At 59.2% G+C, this 25,078-nt stretch overlaps 1 protein-coding gene across 10 annotated transcripts in view; it reads right to left on the bottom strand.

The window, feature by feature from the left end:
• Window positions 1–25,078, bottom strand: part of PTPRF (protein tyrosine phosphatase receptor type F) — an 88,593-nt gene that overhangs the window by 15,425 nt on the left and 48,090 nt on the right. For 3 of the 10 annotated variants that reach the window (XM_030326100.1, XM_030326093.1, XM_030326095.1), the window contains 14 exons: window positions 16,275–16,544; window positions 14,203–14,784; window positions 13,854–13,990; window positions 13,215–13,359; window positions 9,442–9,747; window positions 8,605–8,798; window positions 5,557–5,583; window positions 4,079–4,196; window positions 3,421–3,999; window positions 2,687–2,784; window positions 2,239–2,492; window positions 2,054–2,147; window positions 1,249–1,464; window positions 777–931 (listed from right to left, as the gene is read on the bottom strand). In XM_030326100.1, the coding sequence (XP_030181960.1) occupies window positions 777–931; window positions 1,249–1,464; window positions 2,054–2,147; window positions 2,239–2,492; window positions 2,687–2,784; window positions 3,421–3,999; window positions 4,079–4,196; window positions 5,557–5,583; window positions 8,605–8,798; window positions 9,442–9,747; window positions 13,215–13,359; window positions 13,854–13,990; window positions 14,203–14,784; window positions 16,275–16,544 (3,175 nt within the window). The remainder of the gene's footprint in view (window positions 1–776; window positions 932–1,248; window positions 1,465–2,053; window positions 2,148–2,238; window positions 2,493–2,686; window positions 2,785–3,420; window positions 4,000–4,078; window positions 4,197–5,556; window positions 5,584–8,604; window positions 8,799–9,441; window positions 9,748–13,214; window positions 13,360–13,853; window positions 13,991–14,202; window positions 14,785–16,274; window positions 16,545–25,078) is intronic. The other 7 variants (XM_030326094.1, XM_030326096.1, XM_030326101.1 and 4 more) reach the window with 6 other exon arrangements.

The following is a 25,078-nucleotide window of genomic DNA, read 5'->3' as shown; positions in this document are numbered from 1 at the left end:
GGAGGGGAGGCTCTAAGAGCAGGTGGCTACTACTAGCTGAGAGAGAGCACTGAGGAACACCGTTTACCAGGTCCCCAGCTGTGCCTGGACATGCACCGTCTTGTGCGGAGCCTACTGGGAGTGGAGGAGGAGACGTAGCCATCTTTAGGACAGAACTCCCAGGAGACCAGGTGGAGTGAGGGAAGAGGAGGGCCGAGGCTGGCCCCCAGGTTTCTGACTGCTAAATAGTCCCTCGTGATAGGGACTGCAGGGGAAGAAGGTTAAGGGGAAGGTTCAAGACACGCTGAGTCTGGGACTACTGGGGATGCCGTGGTTACAGCAGGCGTTCAATAAATGTGTGCCAAATGAATGTCTGTGGGTACATGGGCCCACAGCTGGGCCTGGACCTCTCTAGGCCTAAGCGGGAGAGCCAGGCTGGGGAGTCATCTAGGAATGGCGTCAGAGGAAGTGCTGAAGGTAGGAGACCAGGAGAGGGCGGTGTCCTGAAGCTTAAAGACAGACATGTTCACACCCACCGAAACAGAGAGACAGATGGACACACGTGCCCAGGGATGCAGGTGAACCAGCCCTCTGTGAAGCTGTGGCTCCTCGTCACACCTAGGCTAACATACACGTGTGTGCACACACACTGCTTCTGCTCTTGTGGGCTCCCACTGAGCCCAGGGGCCGGGTGCAGGCCGCTGTGGCTGCCCTGTACCTGCGCGAACCATGCCGGGAAGGACCTGAGAGTCCAGGGGCAGGTGGCTGTCTCCTGGGGTGCTGGGTGCAGCACTCACCTCTTGAACAGGAGGATGGCGATGACAATGAGGATGATGAGGATGACTGCCAGGACGGGGCCTGTCACCCACAGCATCTCAGGCTCCTCCTGCTGCTGGGCTGGTGTCACCTGGACCACGATCTCATCGGAGTAGGGGCTGGAGGCATAGCGCTTCTGTGGCCCAGTGGAGGAACAGCATGGGCGGTGAGCTCAGTGTGAGGTCCCCCACCCTCTGCCCACCAAACCTGGAGAAAGGGCTCTGGGGCTGCGCTATGCTGGGCTGGAGCCAAACAGGCCGACCTGAGCCTGGCCAGCTGACCGAGTCCCTAGGGCTAGATAAGGTCTGGCCTTCTGGGTCCTAGGGGCTGACGTCTTTTGAGATTCCCTAGTGCAGGTCTGGGGTCTCTGGGGCAGCCCTAGGCCTGGGATCTCATGGTGTTTGAGACTAGTCTAGTCTCGGGGTACTGAGAGCCCAGGCGGCTCAGGCAGACCTGGTCCATGGGTTCCTTCAGGGAGGCGAGCACAAAGCACTGATAGCTCAGGTCCGGAGACAGGGGCCGGTTGTAGAAGCCCCGGTAGCTCTTCTTGTCCCCCAGGGTGAAGGTCTCAGGGAGCACGTCCACCTGAGCAGCCACGTATGGCTTCAGCCGCTCTGCCTGTCGCCGACGTCGCCGTTCCTCACTCCCCTGCTCGATGGCCTCCAGAAGCTGACAGAGCAGAGCCAGGAGTCACGCCGGACCTCAGACCACGTGCCCCTGGGCCTATGGCCTCAGACATCTTCTCCCTGGACTGAGACTGAGGCTCACCGTCCACATAACAGGCCTGGGCCCGGCCTGGCCCACTGCCCTCACGGAATAATGCCACACACCGGCACAATGCCACTCCTCCCTGCCAACCCAGTGAGGAGAGGCCCTCTGGGTAACCTGCCCCTCACTCTAACCAGAGAGGGCTGGCTCCCACACCTCTGTGAGGACAAGGGATTCCCAACATGCCGAGGGCTCTACTCTAGCCTCTCGGGACTGCCCCAAGTCTACAGGGCTCAGGAACTTCTAGACCCGTACAGGGATCTTTGCTTCTTCCTGTCCTGAGGGATCCTCAGCAAATCCCTCTAGGGAATCTCTGCAAGCCTTCCAGTTTTCTGGGAAACTCCCAGGGGGCTGCTTCAGAGTCCCAGAGAGGACCAGGCTTCCAGGCAGAGCAGCCTGAGAGTGAGTCCAATTTGGGGGAGAAACTGGGGCCACAGCCAAGCAGAGCAATGGGGCTGTCATTGCCAGTGCCCCGTCCCATCGCAGGTACCTCGTCCAGCTCTAGCTCCTCGGGTGTGCTCCATCTCGGGGCCAGCATGCTCCCGCCCACACGGTCGATGGGTACCACCACGATGTAGAACCACCTAGGCGGGCAGAGCGGGAATCAGGCCTGTCGTCACCCACGCGCCCGTCGCCAGCCCTGCCCCGCCCCCACCCACGGCTTCATCTGCACACCTGATGAGGGTGCTGTCCTGCACGTGGGGCATGGAGAGGGTGAAGCGACCGTCCTCTATGTAGGCGGAGGCAGGCAGTGGCTTGTGCGGCAGGAGGTCCGGGGCCGTGCGGATGGACACGAGGTGCTGCAGGCCCCCCGCGCTGCTGCCGCGGTTCATCAGCACAAATGAGTACTCCGTGTTCGGCTGCAGGTCTGCGATCAGCTTCCGCATGGAGTGCCCATCCACCTCCACACTCTGCCCGTTGTACAGAATCTGCGGGGGAGAGGGACAGGCAGTGCGCTGGGGTGAGCCCCCCCCCCCCCCCCCACTGTGGGCCTACAGGGCACAGAGTGTGCATCCACCTGACTGGGAAACCTCACCACAGACGCCCACACCTGGGACTGGCGCGACGCCCTGGGGCAGGCCGGCAAGTGTGTCGGGCTTGGCTGGCCATGGCCCTCACCCACCTTGAAGGGTACCGCGGACTTGTAGGAATCGGGGACCTCCCAGCTGAGCAGCACAGAAGTTTTCATAGCAGCCGCCACCCGGAAGTTCTTGGCGAACACTGTGGAACACAAGGAAGGGCGGGGAGTCAGCCGTGGCTGTGTAACCGGGGGCCGGGGCGAAGGGTTCCCTGCCAGGAAGAGATGCTGGCCAGGGCTGAGGGTCCGGAATGGCTGCGGAGGCCAGGTACCCCACTCCGAGCCAGCTTCAAATCCCACAGCTCGGCTCTCAGCCCAGACTCCTCTTCACAGGGAGGACTGAGCTGGGCAGATGCCACAGGACCCGTGGTCAGGATCTCCAGAGGTGCTGGTCAGTGACCAGATGTCAGTGGGATTCAGTCATGAGAAGCACGTGACCCCACGCCAGAGCACGGTGGAGCATGTTCACTAGAAGTCAGTGGGTCATGGCCCCAAGAGATCAGTGTCCCACACCCAAGGATGGTGATGCAGTCAAAAGAGATCAGTGGGTCAAGGTCACGAAAGATTGGAGTCACACAGCAGAGGTCAGTAGGTCAAGGAGAGCAGAGGTCAGGGGTCGCACACTGAGAATGTGGCGCCTGTTCGCTAGAGGTTAGTGGTCATGGTCATGAGAGATTGGAGGGTCACACAGCAGAGGCTGGTGGATCACAGTCGCCAGAGGTCAGTGGGTCAAGGAGAGCAGAGTTCCCCAGGCGCAGCCACATGCCCGCGGCACACACCTTGCTCCACGGGCATGGTCCGGGACTGGATGCTGGGGCTGAGTGGGCCGGCGCCTTTGCTGGTACGAGCGCGGACCTTGATGTCATAAGTGGTATCCGGCTTGAGGCCGGACAGTACCAGGTGGGTGTCAGCAGTGATGTTTTGTAGCTCCTGCTGGCTGTTGATGTCACGGTACACCACGGAGTAGTTGGTGATGCGCCCGTTCCTCTCCGCCAGCACCGGGGGGTCCCAGGTCAGCTCCGTGGTAGAGGTGGTCAGCCCTACCACACGCAGGTTTTGGGGGAAGCCGCTGGGTGCATCCTCAGGAGTGGTGATCTCCTTCTCGAATTCCTCTCCGGGGCCAGCCCGGTTCTTGGCAGCAAGCCAGAAAATGTAGGTGGCCCCCTTGTGCAGGCCGATGACTGTAAAGTGCTGGTCATCTTTGCCAAAATCCATGATAGTGGGCTCTGCCTCGTCGGCCCGGCGGTACCGCAGTCGGTAGCCCAGCAGTTCGCCAGGCAGCTCCTTGGGAGGGTGCCACTGCAGCAGCGCGGTGTTCATGGCCGTGGCGCTGACCATCATGGTGGGCCGGCCTGGGACTGAACAACCACGCGCTGGGCTCTGGCGCTGCCCGCCCTGCCGCCCCACCCTCGGCTCTGTCCCCGACCCCGCACTCACCTGCCCCGGTCGTTGCCACAATTTTGGGCTTGCTGCGGGCACCATCCCCCTTGGTGGTGTAGGCGGCGACAGTAACGGAGTAGGTGGTCTCTGGGGTCAGGCCGCTGATGGTGGTTTCCTAAGAAGGAGGAGGGGCCCAGTCTCATCACAGAGGAGCCAGGAGGCCAGCCCGTGCCAGCCACCTGAGGACCTTCGCCGGCAGGGAGCCTCCAGGGCTCACAGGGCCAGAGGTCCCGGGGCGTGGGATGCTGGGCGATGACGGACTCTGCTGGATGCGGGGCAGGCAGGTGGGATGTGTGCCCAGGAGGACCCCGCCTGTCCCAGGAGCTGCACGCCTGGAGCAGACAGCTCACCCTTCCTTTCAGATTAGAACAAAGGGCTACACTGTTCCTTCACTCCACTGCGCTGCGAGTGACACCTCAGGAGGTCTGTGTACACATGACACACAGGGCACAGAGCTCCGCACGCACGGGGCAGCTTGCATGACTCTTGGCACGCACATGCACGCAGCCTACAGCTTCTCTTGTAGGAGGGCAAAGGGCTACCATAGTGCACACGTGCACACACCACACCCACACCCACACCCACACTGACAAGCAAGGTGCAGCGGGCCAAGGTGCTGCCCTGCAGGACCCGGCCAGGACCCCATCTGGCCACATGTAGGAGTGGGCTCTGTGACTACCGAATGCCTTGCAAATACGTTGTGAGAAGGGAAGAAAGATGAGGGAAGGAAGATGAATAGGACAGGAAACACCCACCCCAGGGAACGTATGTCCCCACTGTCCCCAGTGATACCTAAGAAGTCAGCCAGGGCAGTGTCTCCCAGCCTTGGCAGGCCCTGCCTACATGCCCATCTCCAGCCAAGGCATCCTTTCCAGACATGCGGAGAAACACCACAGGAGGCCAAGCCACGCCACACGGGGAGAGTGGGAAGAAGGGAGGGGACCACCGTGCAGTGGGAACAGAGCTGTCACCACCAACCCTGGTGTCCCTCCAGCTCTGAGTGGTAGGTGGGGCCCCCGCAGCCACCACCAAACCCTCGCAGACACCCTCCTGCCCCGGCTGGAGGGTGTCCCAGGGCTGGGGCTCCAGAACGCACCAATGCCGGAACCAGCTCCTCAGGTTTCCCTCCCAGCCTGGGCCCAGGAGCAGGTGATTTTTCACTCCAGGGATCAATAAGGCCTAATGATCAGGATCGGATTTAACTCCATCCCTGTCTGGTCAGAGCAGGGGCCAGGCCCTGGTCGATCACAAACACTGGCCTGAAATTGCTGCTCGACAGGCGAGAAGTAAGGATTAGAGGAAATGCCAATCGCTGCTCAGCTCGCTGCTTGAGTCTAAACGCCAATTTTCTCTGGAGGTGGCTGGTGGCCTGTGGATCTCGGCGGCTCAGGCTGGGGGGAAAGGCGGGGGAGGGGAGTGTCCCATGAGCCCAACCTGACCCAGGTCTCGCCCGCGCTCGCACACCTGTTACTTACATAGTCCTCGGACTCCTCTGGCCGCCACTGACCGCGGGAGGGAGAGAAAGGGAGACAGGATGTGAAGGACTCTTGCTGGAGGGGGCCCGGCCCAGCAGGGCAGAGGGAGGGCAAGGGCCTCTGAAATGCCCATGGGGGTAGCACCCCAAAACCACTCCCCATCTGGAGATCCCAGCCCATGCTGTAAGCCAGGGCCGAGGAGGGGAGGGAGACTAGGAAGCACACAGACTGAAGAGGGAGGGCTCCTGGGCACGGGAGGGACCAGAGAGCGCCACCTACAGGTGCTCTGAGGGAGAGGCTGCCAGATAGGGGTGAAGACACCCACTCCTTTGGGAGCAGGGCGACTGCATCCGGGTTTGCCCAGGAAGGTCCTGGCCTGCGGCTGTTGTCATGGTATGATTATTCAGCGTCTCCTTTCACTCTCAGTTGGGAGACAGATTATACAGTTTTCCCAGGCAGGTGGGTGTCCCAGGAATAGCGAGAGCTGCACTGGGGTTGGGAGATGGGGGCAGGCTGGCCAGCAAGATGATGGAAGTGTGAATGCCAAGCTTGGAGTCTAGGCCCTTCCCCACAGGCACAGGGGGAGCAGTCAGACCCCTATTCCTTCCTGAGGGTGCCTGAGATCTTATTACGGTAGCAAGGCATGGTTCAGGGCTGGCAATGTCGCTGTTTCTTGGTATGTTCTTCTTTAGGCCGTGACGCATGTAGGTGGAGGGACTGAGGTGTCTGTTCTGTGGTCTGGGGACACTGGAGGACTGAGGCTGGCTGGTGTCCAGCACAGCAAAGGGAGATGGCCCATGACATCTTCAGGCTAGAGCAACCAGAAGGTCCTCTGGCCCAACCACCCTTAAAGTGCTGGTCCAACCTCTGTCCACTGACTGCGGTCCCTCTTGTTCTGAGAAGCTCTGTTGGAAAGGCCTTGCAAGGAGCATGGGACAGAATATGGCAGGAGACCATCAACAGGTTCCTACTGGCCACGGACACTTTCAAAGGTATGGCTGGGCCCGCCTCTGCTCTAGGTTCCTTGTCTCGGAGTAGGGGTGGGGGGGTGGGGGAGGGGGAGACTCTCACTGTCCAAGCCAGGTCTGGGCAGGAAGGTCTTCACAACGCACCTCTCCCGTGTTGGAGGCAGAGTGAGGGCAAAGAAGGAGAGACAAAGCAGATGAAGCACAATGGAGGGAGAGAGGACAGAAGGGAGCAGTGGGAAGGAGAGAGGAGAAGAGGGCGAGGCAGGCACAGGCAGTGAGAGGAGACACAGAGAGGGAGGAAAAACATCGAGTGAGAAACAGACAAAGCCGACATGGAGACACACATAAAAGGAAACAGGTCTGGCTACACACTCGAGCGGGGCAGGACCCTCATGGTTCTTCCAGAACTGATGGGGACCCTGGGCTAAGCAGATGGTGCTGTTGGGTGAAGACGGACAGGCTGTGGTGTCCCTGACAGGGTGGTCGGAGGACAGCTGGGCCCTGTGGCTGGGCTGGGGACCAGGCCCCTCCATCTTCAGTTGGCTTTCCTGGAGCTCAGGTTTACCCCCGTCATGATATGTTTGAAACCAGATGGACAGTGTCCCTCCTCCTGTAGCCCAGCTCCCTTCAAACCACTTGGAACCAGAAGGGGGCACCTGAAAGGGTGGCTCCAGAACCCCACTGGCTGCAGCTGTGCCGCTGGCCCTCTAGGATGGGAGGGGCTGGAGGGAGCCCATTCCGGGGATGTTTCTGGGTGGGTGTGTCTGTGGAGGCTCCAGGAGGAGTCCTCAACCTGCCCCAGGAATGCAGGCGGGTGCACATGTCCGCCTCCTCCACCCCCGTTCTCTCTCAGCACTGGGCAGGATGAGAGGAGGAAGAGGGCACCCTCTGGCCAGAGAAGAAATTTGGCTTCAGAATTAAGCTCAGCCGGAGGCAAGAAGGCCCCATCTGTCTGTGTGGGTGAGCCCACCCTGAGTACAGCAGGCAGAACATGGGGTCTGCACCTGCACTTCTGGGCCCAGCTCAGGTAGGGGTGAAAAGCTGGCTGGGGAGGGCATGTGGGCTCTGAAGGGAATCTGGGCTCCTTCCCCCAGGGCTGCCTCAGTGCTGCCCACTGTGAACCCCCTCCCCAAGACCCTGATTCTGGATGGGGAGACCTCGAAAGCAGACCACACCAGGTGTTACGACTCTTCAGCAGAATCTTTTGGGAGGAAACTCGCCATAACAATTACAGCCCTTTCTAGGAGTTCAGAGTCCAGAGACTGGGTTTCTTACCCAAGCTCAGCCACCTATTTCCTGGGAAACTCTGGGCCATTCACATAACCTCCCAGTATCCCAGGTTCTTTACCTGAACAGCAAACCAGTGCTCAGAATACCCCAGGGACCTCACCCTAAGCTCACGGGTGAAACTGTTATCCCCTGGAGGACATTAGTGCACAGAGGAAGACAGGAGGCTGGCTGGCAGGCCCAGACCTTGAGCGTAAACACCAGGGGCCAAGCCATCCTCCTGAGGGCCAGGCGTAGAGCCACACCCAGCTGGGCCATTCACAGAACTCTGCCATGGCCAAAGGCTGAGTTGGGGGAGATGACAGGAGGAGGGCTCTCCCTGCCCTGGCTGTGGGAGGAATGGCTGCCCAGCCCAGCACTGTTGAGCGGGGGAAGGCAAATCTCAAATCCCAGCCTAACTGACAGTGAATGTGCTTTCTGCAAAACACAAAGGAGGGCTTAGGGGGCTGAAGCCCGGGCAAAGGGTGACAATGGAAGCCGGGCTCTGTGCAGAGAGGGCTCCTCACTGCTAGTGCTGGTATCTGAGCCACAGAGGTGGCTGCCAGGCTGGGATAGTCACCAGGGCAGATGGGGCTGGCAGGGCCTGGGCTGGCGTAGGCAAGACGGAAGAGTGTTTCCTGGAACCCAGCCCTAACCTTCTGGTCTAAGCACCTCCTAAGCCTAATGCGGCAGGACATCTCGGTGTCTTAGTCCCGAGGGCAGGCAGGGGATGGGTCAAACCTGGGCTCCAAAGAGGTAGCAGAGCATGCTGGCCTCGTCCACCTTTCCACCCCACCGCCTCCCAGTGACACACCTGAGCCTCAGCCAGCATGACGTCCTGGATGATGGGTGGGCCACGGGGCTCGCCATTCTCCAGCCGCACGTAGGTGACCTGGTAGCCGCGGATCTGGCCATGCTGCTTGCTGGGGACGGGCAGTTTCCAAGAGACACGCACAGCAGTGGAGTTCAACGGTTCCACCTCCACCTTTCGCGGTGGCCCACTGGGCACTGGGGACCGGGAAGAGAAGAAAGTCGGGCCTGGTGGTATGGACCTTGGCTCGGGGGGGGCACAGCACATTCCAGGGCCTTGCCTTTGCACCCCACTGCTCCAGTAAAGGCCCTCACAGAGTTTTTGTAGACTGTCTGTCCCTGCTGAGGACACAGGAGGGGTCCCTTCACCTAGCACAAGGAAGCCCTGCCGACCCCCTGGGCCCAGAGCTATCTCACTTGGTGGGGAGGGCAGTGGTGAGGCACCAGGCCTTTGGTCATCCTAAGGTGGGCACAACCTGTCCCATCTCCTCCTGGCACCCATATCATGCCAACATCTGGCCAAGAGTGAGTCTTGCTGGTTCTACTCTGAGCGTCTCTTGGACCAGTCTTCCCAGTCTCCACCTCCCATATCTTAGGTGGGACTGCTTCTTCCATCTTAGCCTTTTAAGGCTCCAGCTGCCTTGGAGACCGTTGCAAAGGCTGGGATTTGGTCATGGGCTATCCCACAAGCTCTGTTTCCCCACTCTGGGCTATTAAGCCCCCATCAGGAAGAGGAGTCCTTCCCGGCCTGTGTGAGGCAGAGGCCCTGGGGTGCGCGGTGGGTGGTGTCTGGGAGGGGTGCCTCCCCTCCCCCGCCCCTCCCCTCGGTGCCAGCGCCTACCGTCCTCGTCCGTGCGCACTAGCACCGGGCTGCTCTCCGGGCCGGGGCCCACGTCCGTGTGTGCCCGCACCCACACCCGGTACTCCGTCCACTTCTCCAGGCCCACCAGGTCCCAGCTGGAGTGCTCGCGACTGATGCTCTCCACCACATGCCGCCCTCGGTCCTCGCCGTCCACTGCCTCGTAGGCCACCGAGTACTGGGTGATAACGCCGTTGCGGCTGTCGGCTGGCGGCGGGACCCAACTTACCCGGACCGTGGTGGAGCCCGTGCTCACACAGGTCACCTTCTGGGGAGGGGCGGAGGGGGCTGGGGAAGACAAATGGGGGGAAGCAGGCAGATGGAGGGTGGGGGTCACGGACACAGTGACGAGTCACAGAGGATGGGAAACTCACCCAGGCCGGCTAGTCCCTGAGTACAGAATGGCTAACCCAGGGCCCCTCCTAGGCAGGCTGCCACTGCTGTTGCCAGACAGCCTGGCTCCCTCTGGACCACAGGCTCTGCCTGTGTACACACACACACACACACACACACACACACACACACACACCCCGTGTGTCCCACATACACATATGGTGTCTTTCACACATATGGGGCTTTAACAGCACCTCACACACACACAAGGTCTCTCCCACACATATGCTTTCTCTCACAAAACACACACAACTGCCAGATACACATGAGCGTGGGCCGGGACTCCCTGACCCCTTGCCCCCATCACACACACAACCACATATGGAGAACTCTAGCTGCTGTGCCCACAGCTCTTGTCAGGACCAGCAGCCCCAGTGGCTCTTCTGGCACAAGGTAGCTGTGGCCTGTGCCTTCCTGGACAGGGTGTCGGAGCCACAAGCAACCACAGAGACTGGAGGCCAGATGGGAAAGAGGCCAACGGCCTTGACTGATTTGGAGAAAGTGTGCCCTATGGAGGTGCTCGCACTCAACCAGTTCCTTGGAGTTAGGACACGGGGCTGTGCCTCCCTTATTCCCAGTGACGTTTCTAGACCTTATTCCCACAGAGGAGCCTAGTGCCACAGCATGGTTTCCTCACCGTCCAGAGTTCTGCTCCCACCCCTTGCCTGGGTGACTTCGGTAGTCCCCCTCCTGAGCCCCCGAGCCCCTCATCTCCAGGGCTTTCTCCTCCCCCGCACGGCTGTGGCCGTGCCCTTGATACTGCCGAGGCTCGGAATGGCCCTATCCCCCAAACCGTGGCCTCCGACATCCCCTTGCAGACCTTCCCCCTCCCCCAGCTCAGCTGCTCAAGGTCCCCAGCACTGTACTGGCTCTTCAGCGCCCCCAGGGACCTCCGCCCATTGACCTCCTCCGCCCTCAATACTGAGCTTAGACCCGGAGGTCCCACACCTCACCGCTCTTACATGCCCCTTCAACTCTCTCACCTACTCTTCCCATGCTCTTGCCCGGCCTGTGCCAAGCCCTGGATGGATCCAACCCCTCTGCCCTCTTCCAGGCAGCCCTGGGACAGGTAGGTCACCTGCCCTGGAAGGCCGGCATCCTATGAGCACGTCCCCAGTGGCCTCACCCGGGGGCCCTGCATGCTGCCTGTGGCCTCTGTCCTCTGCCCGGCTTGATTCACTGCTGTATACAGCATGCTTTCAACCTCCTCCACGCTCTAACCTTTAGCTCTCAGCACACAACTGTCTCCCACCTTGCAGAGAAGACTGAAGCCTCCCACCAGCAGCTCCCTCCATCTCTTGCTACCAAACCCACCCAACAATTGTAATCTCACTGAGCCGCCCTTGCTTCCCACGGGGAGAGAGGTATGCCCTCCTGTCCAAGGCAGATCTCTCCCATCCATGCTCTGCCCCCTTCCCCAACCTCCTGAGCTTCCAAAATCCTTCTCTTTCCCAAATTTTTGACTTTTCTGAACAGACTCATTCCTAGTAATGCTTAAATATGCTCAAAATCCTATCTTAAAAGACAAAACCCACACTCAGGACCACAACCCCCCTCTCCAGCTGCAGTGGTCCCTCCCTCCAGCTAAAGTCCTCACAGTCCTCAACCCAGTGGACACTCCAGTGTTCCTCTGGCTCTGGTCAAGCATCTGGTCTGCTTCTTCCAACCTCTAAGATGCTCCCCTCTCCTTAATTTCCTGCCATCTCTGGTCATCCTCCTCAGGGTCCCCCACCTCTAGCCCAACATCACCACTGACATGGCATAAGGCATCTCGGGCTGTAGTGCCTGCTTAGGTCCCACTTCCTACTCTCTTCCCAGGTCCATACCTCAGAAGCAAGGAATCTGCCTGACACTTCCCTTTCCCTCAGCACCCCAAACCCAATCCATCACCAAGTCCCAGCCAGCTGGCATCCCAGGCAGCTCTCCAATCCACCACCACCTCATCTGAGCTGCCACCTTTTGCACAGACTACCACACAGCCCCCTGCCTGGCCTCAGGCACCCTGCTGGGCTGTCCTGTGCACTCTTGCACAGCAGCCAGCCAGCCCTCCCACCTGTCCTCTGAACCTGAAGCCAGCTGCCATGGTCTGGTGGCTGCTCCAGCCACACTGGCCCCCTGCTCACCACTGACCACTTTAGGGCCTTTGCACCTGCTGACCCTCTGCGTAAGGCCTGTGTCACCCAAGGAAGCCCCTTTGGCCCTTCAGACCAGACGAAGCTCCCATCCCCTCATCTGTCTCTTCCACAGCACTTAACACAAACATAATTAAGAGCTCATTTGGGTAACTGCAGGTTTAACATCTATCTGCCCCACTAGACCAGGATCCCCGCAGGTGGGAGGCCACGTCAGGGTCACTGCCAGCCCCGCACCGTGCACGGGCGCAGCAGGAGCACAGCAGGTGCTCGCAGGATGGATCCATGAACACCAGGTCCCACATAGCTGCCCGACATCACTGGCACATTCACACACAGCCCCGTGTCACATGGACCACCTCACAGACCCTGCCGTGTCTAGGGTGAGTACCTGTGCTGCCTCAATGCCATGATCCTCTCCAGCCATACATCTGTGGCCCCCATTATCACACAGACCCTCATGGCCACTCAATCACAGGGCACGCCAGACACTCGTTGGACACACATGCAGGTGCTGTACAGTCAGGCGGTCAGACGGAGTCACACGCAGGCAGGAACACGGTAACACACAAAGCCACAAAGTGTAGCACAAATGGCCTCACAGACAGACCCACACGTGGAAGGTCACGTGGTCTTAAGGCAGGCATGTGGACACTCTCGGTCACAAAGTCTCATGCTCACAGATGTGTCCCTACGTGCGGTTGGCCCGGTGTGATGACACAGCTCACACATCTTTCTCATGGTGGGGGGCACGGGGCAGGGAATGTAGGTGATGGGGGAGATGAGATGTGGGGACATGTAAAGGGAGGACAGCTGCCAAAGCGGGGGCATGTCTGAGACTGGGCAAGCGTGGCCGTCCCACCAGTGGGAATGGCCTAGTCAGCCAGTGTGGCCAGCGCAGACAGGCTGGGGGTAGGGCGGTGGGGGGGGGGGGGGGAAGAGGATGAGTCACAGACACAGAACTTACCTGGGTGGTCGTGGGGGGGGGGTGGCCTGGGAGAGGGAGGGGCGGGAGCGGGTGGGGGGTGGGGAGCAGCGCGGGCAGCAGCCGCCCGGACGCAGACCAGTGGGAACTTACCTGTCCCTCTCTCGGGGTCCAGACCTGGAGCCCAGACAAGGGTCCAGTCCAGGGCCTGGCAGACCTGACCACCCGCCCTGGCCAAGGGAGAAGGGTGTGTATGTCTGTGTCCCTCCCAGCTACAGCAGGCAGTAGCCTCCGAAGACACTTACTGGACTGCGCTGTGCGGGCCTCAATGGTGGGGGTGAAGACGCCCACCCCCATCTCGGAACGGGCGGCCAGCTGGAAGTGGTACAGTGTGTCAGGCTTCAGGTCCTCTAGAGTGTAGGAGGAGGTGGGGTCGAAGGTCACCTTGTGCTGGAAGAGCAGGGAGCACTCACTGACTGCTCTGACCTCAAAGGTCACTCAGAGGCTGTTCCCCAACGCGGGCTGCAGCTGACCCCTGCGGACCCACCGTGGCTCCAGGGCTGGCTCCATGTCACATGGCCACCTGGACCATATGAGGGACTCGGCCCAGCCCATGCCACGGACACTGCACAGACTACATGGCCACGAACACCTGGGACAAGTGGCTCCAGTGGGGAACTTTAGTGCTCCGCCAGTGCCGTGTAAGCCACAGAGCCCAAGAAACCCACGGACAGACCCAAGGACAGACTCTGCCCCCAGCACAGGGGCAACAAAGACTATGGAACCTTATCAGCCACGTGAGCCCCAGAGCCCCAAGGAGAACCCTGGGGGCCGTGTCCATACAACCACAAAATCCAGAAAGTCTGCCTGGGTGAGCCCACCACAGACTCTAAGGGATCAGGAGGAGCCCCCCCTCCTTTTTCCTGTCCCCGCTGGGCACTCACCTGCTGGCCTTCATCCTCCGCGGCCCAGTACACCAGCTCATACTTGATGATCCGTTCCTGCGGGGGCAGCAGCCACGAGAGCTGGATCCTGGTGTCCGACTCTGCCTCCGCCTGGAAGTCCGCCGGCTGGGCAGGCACTGCAACGCCCCCACGCCAGGCGCCGTGAACCTCACCGATCCCCTCGAGGGCAGGGGAAGACACCCTCGCACCCGTGTCCTGCATCCCAAGTGACCACGCGTGTGTGGAATATAGGCCCCCAAGCCCACGGCCTGACGGAAGAGGCCTCGCCACAGCCTTGCCCACCCCAGCTCTGCTGTGGCCACCCAGCCAGCACGCTGCCCGCACTTACCTCCCTGCTGCGTCTTGACCTGGATGGTGGGGCTGGGTGGGCCGTCACCCACGGCAGTGAAGGCCAGCACGCGCAGGCTGTAGGTGATGCCAGGCAGCAGGCTGCCCACGGTGGTGAGGAGCCCGGCGTCTGTGTTGTGCTTGTGCCAGGCGCTCAGGGGGCGGCGGGAATCGGGAGTGTAGTAGACGCGGTACCCTCGCACCAGGCCGTTGGGCTCCTCGGGCGGCTCCCACTGCACCAGCATGGTGCTGGCGCTCAGCATGCGTGCCTGCACACGGCGCGGGGGGCTGGAGGGCGCCTGCTCCCCTGTGCGTGCCCGCACTGCCTCGCTGGGTGGTCCTCGTCCGATGCTGTTCACCGCCAGCACGCGGAAGGCATATTCTGAGAAAGGGCTGAGGCCACCAATGCTGTAGCGGGTGGTGGCCACGCCATCCACCTCCTGGAAGGGGCCCTCCGCACCTGCTGCACGGTACTGGATGCCGTAGTAGGACACGGGCTCTGAGTTCCCAGAGTCCCAGGTGAGGGTGACGCTGGTGGCAGTTGTCTCTGTCACCACAAGGTCAATTGGAGGCTTCGGCAGAGCTGGGAAGAAAGTGAGAGGCTCAGGATGGCCTGAGGTCATGACTCCAGGAGCCAAGCCTGCCTTTGATGTTATCCAACCAGAATGTGGTTGACCCCCACAACACACCTTGAAGAACAGCTTGAAAAGTTCAAGGTGACCTCTAAGGGCACCTAGCAGGGGATGGTGACCACACCTGTCAGGGCCTCCAGGGGCCTTTGGTCATCTAGTGTCTACCCATGTTACTTCGAGAACTCAATGGATCCTCACCTAACAACCTAAGACGCAGAGGTGGCATGGCCTGACCAGGTCCCATGCACACAGGCTGGGAGGCTGAGGTCTGCCTCTGGGGCTTGCCTGCGCTCCCTGTGGGCACCTACGCGTGACTGGGGCTGGTATTGGGGAGAGACGCGCCTAAGGGAAAGGTCTGGATTTTAGAAAGTGTTGGGGCTTTGGGCCCCACACACCTGTGGCTTGGCTCAAATTGAAGGTAGAAAAGCCCCAGATCCACAGCCGACCATTTAACAAATAATTATCAAAAGCCTACTAAGTGCTGGGCACTGCGCCGGGACTGAAGACACAGGTCACACAGCCGCACCCCTGCCCTTGTGGAGTTTACACTCTAGGGTGAGTGGGAAGCACTGCGTCCATACTCATGATTCCGGTGCACACAAGGACAGCAGACAGCGGGGTGCTGATTTGGGGACATCCACGAGGGTCTCACAGGGCTGAGACCCGGACTGGGGGAGAACCAGCATAGGGAGGGCTGGGTGAGCGCCTGGCAGAACTGAGTAGTGCCAGCAGAGCTGGGTGAGGGGAGTGAGGATCCCGGTGTTTACCCTAAAAGCAACGGGAAGCCACTGGAAGGCTGTTTTCTTAAAAGAGAGTGGTGAGAACCTGCTTCACATCTTCAAAAGATCACTTCAGTTGCCGAATGGAGGACGGCTCTGAGGGAGGAATGGAGGCAGGGAGCCTGGAGGAGTGTGCGTATGCATGCCTATCCCAGGGAGCTGGTGGAGAGCCCACGCCCCCTTGGCCACTATTTCACCATATCCTTCCTGCCAGGGGGTTGGTAAACTTGAGGGTCTGGTGCCATGTAGTGGCTAGGGGGTCATACTGTAGCATCAGACTATAGCATCAGACCCCCAAGAGTTCAAGTCTCTGCTCTGTCATTTCCTCCCACGTGACCCTGCATCTCAGTTCCCTCATTTGTAAAACAGGAAGAGGGCCTACCTCCCAGCATCATACAAATGAAACAAAGTACTTTGTGCTGACCAGTGCGGTATCTGCCCACAGGAACTCAGTATCTGTTTGCTATTACTAACACTATGAATGACAGAAACTCCTCTCTCCACCAGTGAGGGCCAGGAGGACCCCAGGAGAGGGCGATGACCCCTAGACCTCATCCATCCCCACAACAGCCATCCTCACCAGCTACGGGTGCTGGGACCTCCTGTCACCCTGTGCGACAGGGCGGGCGGCAGACCACGGCAGGCATGCATGTGGCACTCACCTTTCACTGTCACCTGGGCTGTGGCTTCGATCATGCCCAGCGAGGAGATGGCCACGCAGGTGTAGTTGGCGGAGCGCACGACATTGCTGAGCTCCAGCACGTTGCGGCCAACAGGCATCTCATCCTCCTTGGTGAGCTCCTCAGCCCCCATCATCCACTTCACGTAGGGCATAGGTGCGCCCACCGCAACGCAAGTCAGGTTCACGCTGCCACCTGGCATCACCTCTTGGCTGCTGGGAGGGATGGAGAAACGAGGAGCCACACGGCGCACTGTGGGAGGAGGGAGAGAGGTACTCACGGGCCGGGCAGGACACTCCGGAGGATGGAAGGGCAGGGGCCCCTCATCCAGGAAGCCCCGCTTGTCAGAGTCAAACCCACCTCAGAGACAGGTGGGGTAGAGTCCCTGGGCCCCAGCTTACCACCTCCCACCACCCCACTTTTGGGCTAGAAGTAGCCCCCACACTCAGACCGGAACATAAGAGATTCCGCAACCAAGCTCCCACTTTACAGCCTAGGAAACTGAGGCCCAGAAAAGTCCTTTCTGCCCAGGGTCACACAGGGACTCAGTGCAAGGTTTGGGCCTCAGGTCTACACTGAGGGCCCTAGCCTGGGCCACATCCCAGGTTGCCTTCCAGTGCCTGCCCCCACCTGCTCTTGACCCTCTCCAGAGGGGCTAACTGGGGCACCAGTGAGAGAAGTCCAGGCACCCGAGGGTGGAGGACCTCAGAGCATGGCTGGGGCAGGGCAGAGGGTCTGCCCAGGAGTGACATGGCCACCTTCTCTGGAGTCACTGCCTCCACCTCCAGGCTGTGACCCGAGGTGAGAGATGAGGGCAAGGGGCATGACCACTTGCCAGGACCTCAACCAGGCTCAAGGCACAGCCTGGGAACCCAAGGGGAAGAGCTGCCCCTCAGAAGGGGCTGGGTAAGGGGTCAGGGCAGGCCAGGGACGTGGTCCGCGGGCAGGATGGGCATGACGATGGCAGTAACACGATGAGGGCGCAGAACAGACGGCTTTCTGCGCCAATGAACAAGGGTCTCAAGAGGGAGGGTAGCTGTGCCTGGCCACGACCTCTGGTCTTGGGCTTTCCAGGCCAGAAGCTGTTCTGAGCTTCTCAGGCCAAGTTGTAGCCTGGAACCCCCCCCGAAAGTTGGAAGCTGGGCACAGACATTTGGAACATGCAGAAGGAGGGAAGGCAGGCAAGACCTAGCCATGGGCAGGCATGCGTGGCATGCTGACGGGTCATGCAGCTGGTGGGCGGGGGCACCCCTACAGACAGTGCTGGAGAAGGCAGGCAGCGAGGCTAAGGAACCAAAAGGCGGCACCGAGAGTGCGTGCGGGTCTCCGAGGACCCTTGCTGGGGAGCCAGGGCATGCAAAGGACCCATGCTGTCACATCAGGAGCACCTCCACCGTAGGTTCCAGACTCTGCTGCTCAGACAGCCCAAACCACAGAATCAGAGCTGGAAGGGACCACAGAAACCACCTGGTCCCATCTCTGACCTCACTGCACAGGGGTCAAGCTGCAGCCCAGAGACTAGACACCCAACAAATCACCAGGTCCTGTTAGCGCGTGGCTAAAGTATCTTTCAAACCCACTAAATTTCTTTCCAGACCCAGAGGCCACTGCCCCCACCAAAGTCTCGGCCACGGTGGCTTCCTCCAGGCCCCTCCACAAACAGCACAGTTCTGCTCACATTACTTCTCTGTTAAAACACCCGCATGGTTCCTCAGGCCACATGACCAGACCCCACCTCACTCAGCTCCTGCCCCAACTCTGTCCACACCACCTCACTCCGAGACCTCTAGACAGAACCCCCAAGAAAGCCGTGTGTGACTGGCATCATGGGCTGAGTCTACCTCCCTCTGTGTCCCCAGGCTCACTTGGAATCTCAATGTGTCTCATGGACATCTAGTGTTCTGCCTTCTAGAATTGGCCTCTTCATCTTCTTTAGGGGAACTGCCTCTCCTCCCATTCTTGCTACATGGGGCATGTGACCCAGATCGGGTTAACGAGATATATAGCCTTTGGACTTCTGCAAAAACTATTAGAACAGCTTTCTTTCTATACTGCCGTGGCTAACCTTAGAGGGACTGGGGACCACCTTTTGTAACACTTGGAAGAACACACTTGAGAACAAAGAAGTCAACTGAGGAGAACAGAGCTAAGACACACACCAGAGCCTGACCAAACTGTTTAAATATCTGGATCCAGCCCTGCCTGACACCAAATCTACCTCTACATATTTGAGTTTGGTTAAGACAAGAATCTCCTTGTTTTGCTTAAGCCAATTAAGTAGGTTTCTGTCACTTGTCCCAAAGCTGGGAGTCCACATGGAACAATGACAACATGTCACAGGTAGAGAGTTCTGCATGGCAGAGAATAGTTGGATCCTGGGCACAGCTGGCAGGAGGGACCCACAAGAGCGTCCTTTGAGCACTCAACTCCCTCGAATGATACCAGAGCGAGACTGGGATGCACAGACAGAAGCACTGCCCAGCCTGTTGCTGCGGGCCCTCCCTGAGCTCCGGGGTTGGGTCTGGGGGGCTGGCAGTGGGAGGAGAGGTACGGGCAGGCAGGTCTATTTGCAGACCAGGCCCAGGCCTGCCAACGAAGGAAGGGGTCCAGCACAGTCCTGGCTTGGGCGGACAGGCACAGGGGAGCAGTCTTAACTGATCAGGTCTTTATTCTCAGCCCATGTCCTCCTCGTTCATGGGCACCGAAAGAAGCTCGGGGAAGGGAAACCACTCTTGAATATCTATTACGTGCTGAAGGCTTCCTTGCTAGAGATGCTATCACCTCCCAATTACAGACAAGAGAACCGACTTAAGACTGATCCTTCTAAGTGCCATGCCCGAATTTACGTATTACCAGGAGATCGTCTGTGTGATGAAAAGCTCACACCCTTTTGAGCCCTGGCTGATAAGTCTTAAAAAAGACAACTGGGAGGCTCTAGGGAGAAGCTTCTGGACAGCCAGGGCTGGCAGAAGACATTCTCCAGTTGGCAGAAGGATGGGATTTGGATGGGGCGCCTGGGTGGCTCAGTCGTTTGGGTGTCCGACTTCAGCTCAGGTCACGATCTCGCGGCTTGTGAGTTTGAGCCCCGTGTCAGGCTCTGTGCTGACAGCTCAGAGCCTGGAGCCTGCTTTGGATTCCATGTCTCTCTCTCTGCCCCGTCGCCCCCTCACACTCGTCTCTCTCAAGAATAAACAAACAAACATACAAAAGAAGGATGGGACTTGGAAAGCCTGTGCCAGGGGACACCATGGCTGCAAGCTTGACCCTGGTCAGTGGTGGAATCTTGGGGCCTGATTAGTCCCGGGACATAAAAACAAAGAGCCCCAGGGAAAGGAAGTAGGTCCTTGGCCAATAAACCTTGGGTCCCGACCTAAGCAGTATAGAAAGCAGTGTAGAAAGTGCAGGACTGTACTCCAAATAGTCCTGGGAGGACAAGGTTTCTGTTCCACTGTCAGGAAGTGGAGGCCCTTCAGAATAAACGTTGAGAATAGTTTTGTTTTCCCTTGTATTTTTCCCCTCCTACCTGCAGGTGGAAAACAGAACATTGCGGGGACTAAGGATGAGGTCAGATGTGACCCTTAGGATCATCCCTAGCACCCGGGCAAGGGTCTCAAGCCCAGAGGCTGCTAGGGATGCACCCTTGACTTTGCCGGAGCACCGGGCTTCGGGCACACACAAGGAGCTCTGGAGCGAGACTTCCCAAAGCTCAGGCTCATCTTTCCTGCAGTGTGAGGGAGGTTAGGGTATGTCTGCAGAGGGAGGGTGGGGGCAAGAGAGGTAAGAGGTGGCCTCCTGGGATCCCGAGTGCCAGTGGGGCCCTGCACCCTGGACCTGCCTGGACAGCCACCCCCGCCCTAACAGCCAGGAGTGGCCGGCGCCTCTCTGCAGCAGCCCCATGGTCACTCCTCCCACCGTCCCAGACACAAGGCCTCCAAAAGGGGCAGAACTTGCCCTGGACACAGTCTATTGACAGAGCAACAGCAGGGAAGAAAAAAGCCAGAGCCAGGAAAAATGCACTTAGGTCTAATCTTGGGCTCCAACAATGCCGGTCTATTACTGTTCCCCGTGCATCTTTACTGCTGACATTTTATAGACAATTTCCAAAACAGGGCTCTGCCATGTCTGGATTATATTTCAGCTGTAACTTTTAAGTCTAATTATTTGCGCTGACAACCCCCTATAATAGGGCGGTGTGGCGCCCGGAGGCATCAGCATTCAGTGGAGTGACAGCCTAATCGCAGGGGGAGGCAGCCCCGCAATCTGCATTCACTCACAGAAATTTCTCTGATGAAAATAACACAACATTAAGGAGGGGATGAGGGGCAGGATCCACTGTATCAAGATAAAATAACTCTTTAATAAATAACCTTGTGGCTGCCGCAGAGCAGTAATTAAATGCCGGCGCACTCGGCACACAGTTTTAAGTAAAGCTGGAAAAATGTAAGATGTAATTATCAGCGCCAAACAAATTACCAGCCCGGCAAATCCCCCTGGAATATTTAGAAACTCATTTCTGCTTTCCCGTTAAATATTTGTATACGTGCTTATTTTTGGTGGGACCACAGAGGGGGAGACAGAAAAGGGATGTGGGACCAGGATGGTGGGGGAACAGGCGTAGGGGGAGGCGGCCGCAGGCAGGCTGGGCTGTCTGCTGATGACTGCTTTCTGGACGCCCCGGCAGATCCGCCTGGTCAGCGAAATGGTGTAACCGAAATGCCCCAGAGCTCAGGAGCGCATATGGACGGATGCTCAGGGCTGATATCTGAGCTGGGGCCTCAGCCCTCCACCCGACTGACTCTCTTCTCCCTCACGGAGGAAAGGGGACCAGGTGGTCGGAGTCTGCTCCCTGGGGCTCAGCCTAAAGCCCAGTGGACAGGTGAGTCTCCTCTGACCACTGAGATCATGTGACACAGGAATGAGTGCCAGCCTCTGCTGCTGGCCCCAAGGCTAGCAGTAGAGGTCTGGCCCTGAGGGTGGGGCTGAGAACAGAGCCCCATGTGAGAATGTTCTGGAATGGGCTGGAGCAGGGTCTCTGCGGAGCCCTTCCCAACCTGTGGCTGGGCCGGGGCCTCTTCTGGCTCCCACGTGGGCCTTACGAAGTTGCAGTCAACTGTTCGGTCAGGTGTGAGCTCCCTGAATCTGAATGCTCAGTGCCCAGCACAGGCCTGAGGAAACACGAGAGGGCTGGGAGGGCCTGGGCAAAGGGGCTGAGGCAGATGGGAAGATCTTCATTCAGCTCTGATTGGAAAGGGGGAAAAGACAAGAGTGTAGATTTCCTTCGTGCCCAAGATGATGCCACCCACCTGTGCCATGGACACCAAACTTCACGAGGCCCATCGGGGCTTGGTGGGAACCTCAAGGTCAGGGCAGACCCGCAGGACTTTGTGGGGTGAGCTCATTCTACATTAGCCTTTTCCCTTCGTCTTTCCAGTGGCTGCAGCTGAGCTCGGGCAAAGGTGGAGTTTAGGTGATACGGTTGTGGAGAAAGGCCCCACAGGCGCACGTAAGGCTCTACTGCTCTCAGCTCCCCCAACCACTCCTGAGCCCCACCTGGAACAGAGAGCTGGCCCGGCCCAGGCACAAAGGGGGGCACAGTTTCGTGTCATGCACCATGCCTGCCTGACCGCCCCAGCAGGGGAGCCCAGCTAAGGGGACATGCAGCACGTGGCACATCAGGGACCCAAGCGGCACAAACATGCAGGGCAGGGGGCCAGCCCGCCCACCCCTGGTCCTGCCGGCCTGCCGGCCCAAACAGCAGAGAGCGGAGCCCGACTGGCGGGCAGGCCTGGCTGGAGCGAGCCTGAGGGAGCTGACCGAGCCCTCTGGGCCATACTGACGGGAGCATCCCATCGACGGGCGAACTGCAGATGGATAAGAAGTGAAAAGGACCAACCTTCTCGCTGATCTGAGAGATGAGAGTTTGGGTTGATGGCAGAGTGCGATGAGGATGAGGAGGGAATAAAAAAAAGACAAGGAGAAACACAGAGAGAGTAAAAACAGGCCAACCTTCAACTGCCCACACAGCACGGAAACAAGACAAGACTCTTGTGCCCCACGCACACGCACGTGCACGCAGGTGCACGCGGACCACGCCGCTCACGAAAGACTCAGGACTCATGGAGGACATGGTGGACAGGGCTGGGTCCCACTGGCAGGTGCTGGGGCGCCAAGGGTGGGACAGGGCGGGGTGAAAGGGGAGCACAGGCGGCCCCCATGCCTCACACACACCCACGGCTCGACAGACCCAGTGAGCTGGGCTCTGGGGTCGGGGCCCACCCAGCCCACAAACGCACCAAGGCACACGGGCTGCTAGATTCCCACCACCTTCAGGAAGCCCCACACTGCACAGCACCAGCTTGAGGAGCTGGTATGGACACCTATGGGGAGAAAGGCTGTAGAGACACTGCCCCATTGAAACTCAGCTGTGGCCAGCGACCAGCTCCCTGAAGAGAAGGGGGGAAGGTTGGGCGTGGCCACACCCTGGCCCCTGGCAGCTCTGTGTCCTGAGAGCTGGAGGAGAGAAACGCTGTGGATGGAAGGAGAGTGTGAGTCACTCGGAGACAAAGACGTATGGTGACACAGAAAGGCTGGTCCACCCAGCCTGCCTGGGCCCGCTGGACTGTGGGTGGAGCTGTGGGCAACCGTGAGCAAAGGCACGTGTAACTGGATGACGCATCCCCAACAGCTATCTCGACAGCAGCAGGGGTCACTGGCCACCAAGCACTTCCCATGTGCCTGCCACTGTGCCGGGAGCTTCACACATGCTGTCCCATTAAATGCAGCGGCTGCAGGGGCTCAGACAGAGAGCGGAGCCCTGGGAGTTTGGAGGACAGAGGAGATGCGAGGCACCGAAAACAAATCCAAGGAGGAGATGTGGCCTCGAGCCCAGTGGACACAGCGGGAGAAGAGAGATGGAGGGAGGTGAATGCTGGCAGGGAGGCCGTCTATCTACTGTAGTGGTTCCCAGCAGGTAGGGTCCCCCCAGGCGACACTGGGCAAGGTCTGGAGAGGTTGTGGATTGTCATGGCTAGGGGGTACTGCTGGCATCTAGGGGGCCAGAGGTGCTGCTAGACATCATACAATGTCCAGGATAGCCCCACATAACTGAGTCATGCAGCTGCAAGTATCAACTATGCTGAGGTTGAGAAACCTGGGCTAGAGTCCACACCAACCGGGATGCCGAGGCTCCTGACAGCTGGAGCCCACTGGCCTGGAGGGGCCCCAGGTGCCTGCGCTGGAAGGAGACCTCACAGCGGCTCTGCTGGCAGCAGGCAGGCACTGGGGGATTTCTCCATGGGCGGCGCACTCACAAGCAGGGTTCAGGATAGAGCTGGTGGCCAGCACAGGAGAGGCAGTCTCAGAGGAGCTGGGGCTGACGGGCCCTCTGCACTGCTGGGGGTGGAAAGCAGGGGCTTTGCCAGGACAGAGATGAGGAGCAGTGGGGACATGGGAAGCAAAAGTCCTAGGAGCAGGTTTTCCAGGTATCTACAAGTCTCATTACAAGTCCTGGGGCTACGGGGCAAATTGCTTTTGACCAAACAGGGCAGGTACAGGTTCAGGTGGGGCCTGGGTATAAGTCAGGTCTTGGGGACAGAAACTTAGGGCTGAACCTTACATATCAGGGCCTACAGGAACATGTGTGTGAGGGAGGAAAAGACAGAGCCAGGTTGGGATGGCCTGCCTTAGGGTCCCTGGCAAGTGGGGCTGAACTAAAGAAACTCCCACACTCCCTGCCCCAAAGACTTTGTGGGTATTGGCCAGAAAGGTGATTTAGGAAGACTTGGTGGGGAGGGGGGATGGACCATGGCAGGGTCCTGCCTGAGGACCTTGTGTGGCTGGAGGTAAGAGTTCCCTGGTTAGTGCCCGGCTGGCAGCTACGGTGGCTGAATTCTCCTCATCTCCAAAGAGACCCACCGCCTCGCCTCAGGGCTGAGGCCAGTGTGACGGTGACTTCAGGGACTACCACCCAGTCAAGATAACAATGCAGGGTCCATCACCTATGTCTGGGCCTTTTCCTGCTTCAGTAAGACCTCCTGCAGCTCTGCTCCAGGAAATGTGCCCATAGGACCAGCCCATACCCAGGCAGCAAGGGTTTCTCAGTGGCTCTGCTGGGCCTCTCCTCTCCCTGATGCAGCCACTCTGGACCCGATGATCTTTTGGAAGAAGTGTTCAGTCAGGACCGCAGAGCACTTGGAATGGACAGTCCAGGTGGGAGGAGGCACCTAGGGCTGTTCCAGCTGCTCCTCTCTAGGAGGGGACTTGTCAGACCCCTTGTGTGCCAGTCAGAAGCTCTGGCTGCAGCCGTGTGGGGAAGGGCTGTGCACCTCACAACTCCACTCTCTTGGCCTTGTGGGTGGCTCTCAGGCACCTGGCCTCTCTGCTCGGATGCCGTTCTTTAAGATAGGCCCTGGGTCCACTTAGGCGTGCCTTGATGAGGGCACCTGACAAGGGGGCTGAGTGGGGACCTCCCACCCCACACCCCCAACTCTGATGAAGATAGTTCCATGGTCTCTGAAGCACAATTTGCCTGTCACCCAGTGGGCTGGCAGGCTGGGCCTCTTGGGAACCTGTGCCCTAACACAGAGCAGCTCCTCCATAACTATATGGTTGAAGGCCTGATTTTCCCTGCCCTGTCTGACCATGTGGCCCCAAAGAGTGGGACAGGCCGTTGACAGGGCCTGGGCAGACAGGCAGATGACCCCCTCAAGAAGCGGCCCTAAGCACTTAGCATGATGAAGTCATCGCTGCAAGGAAGCCGCGTCCACTTTCCTTTTCAAATCCCCTGA

Source organism: Lynx canadensis, chromosome C1 (genome assembly GCF_007474595.2).
Source record: "Lynx canadensis isolate LIC74 chromosome C1, mLynCan4.pri.v2, whole genome shotgun sequence".
Taxonomy (NCBI): domain Eukaryota; kingdom Metazoa; phylum Chordata; class Mammalia; order Carnivora; family Felidae; genus Lynx; species Lynx canadensis.
This window is presented reverse-complemented; position numbering and strand designations above follow the sequence as displayed.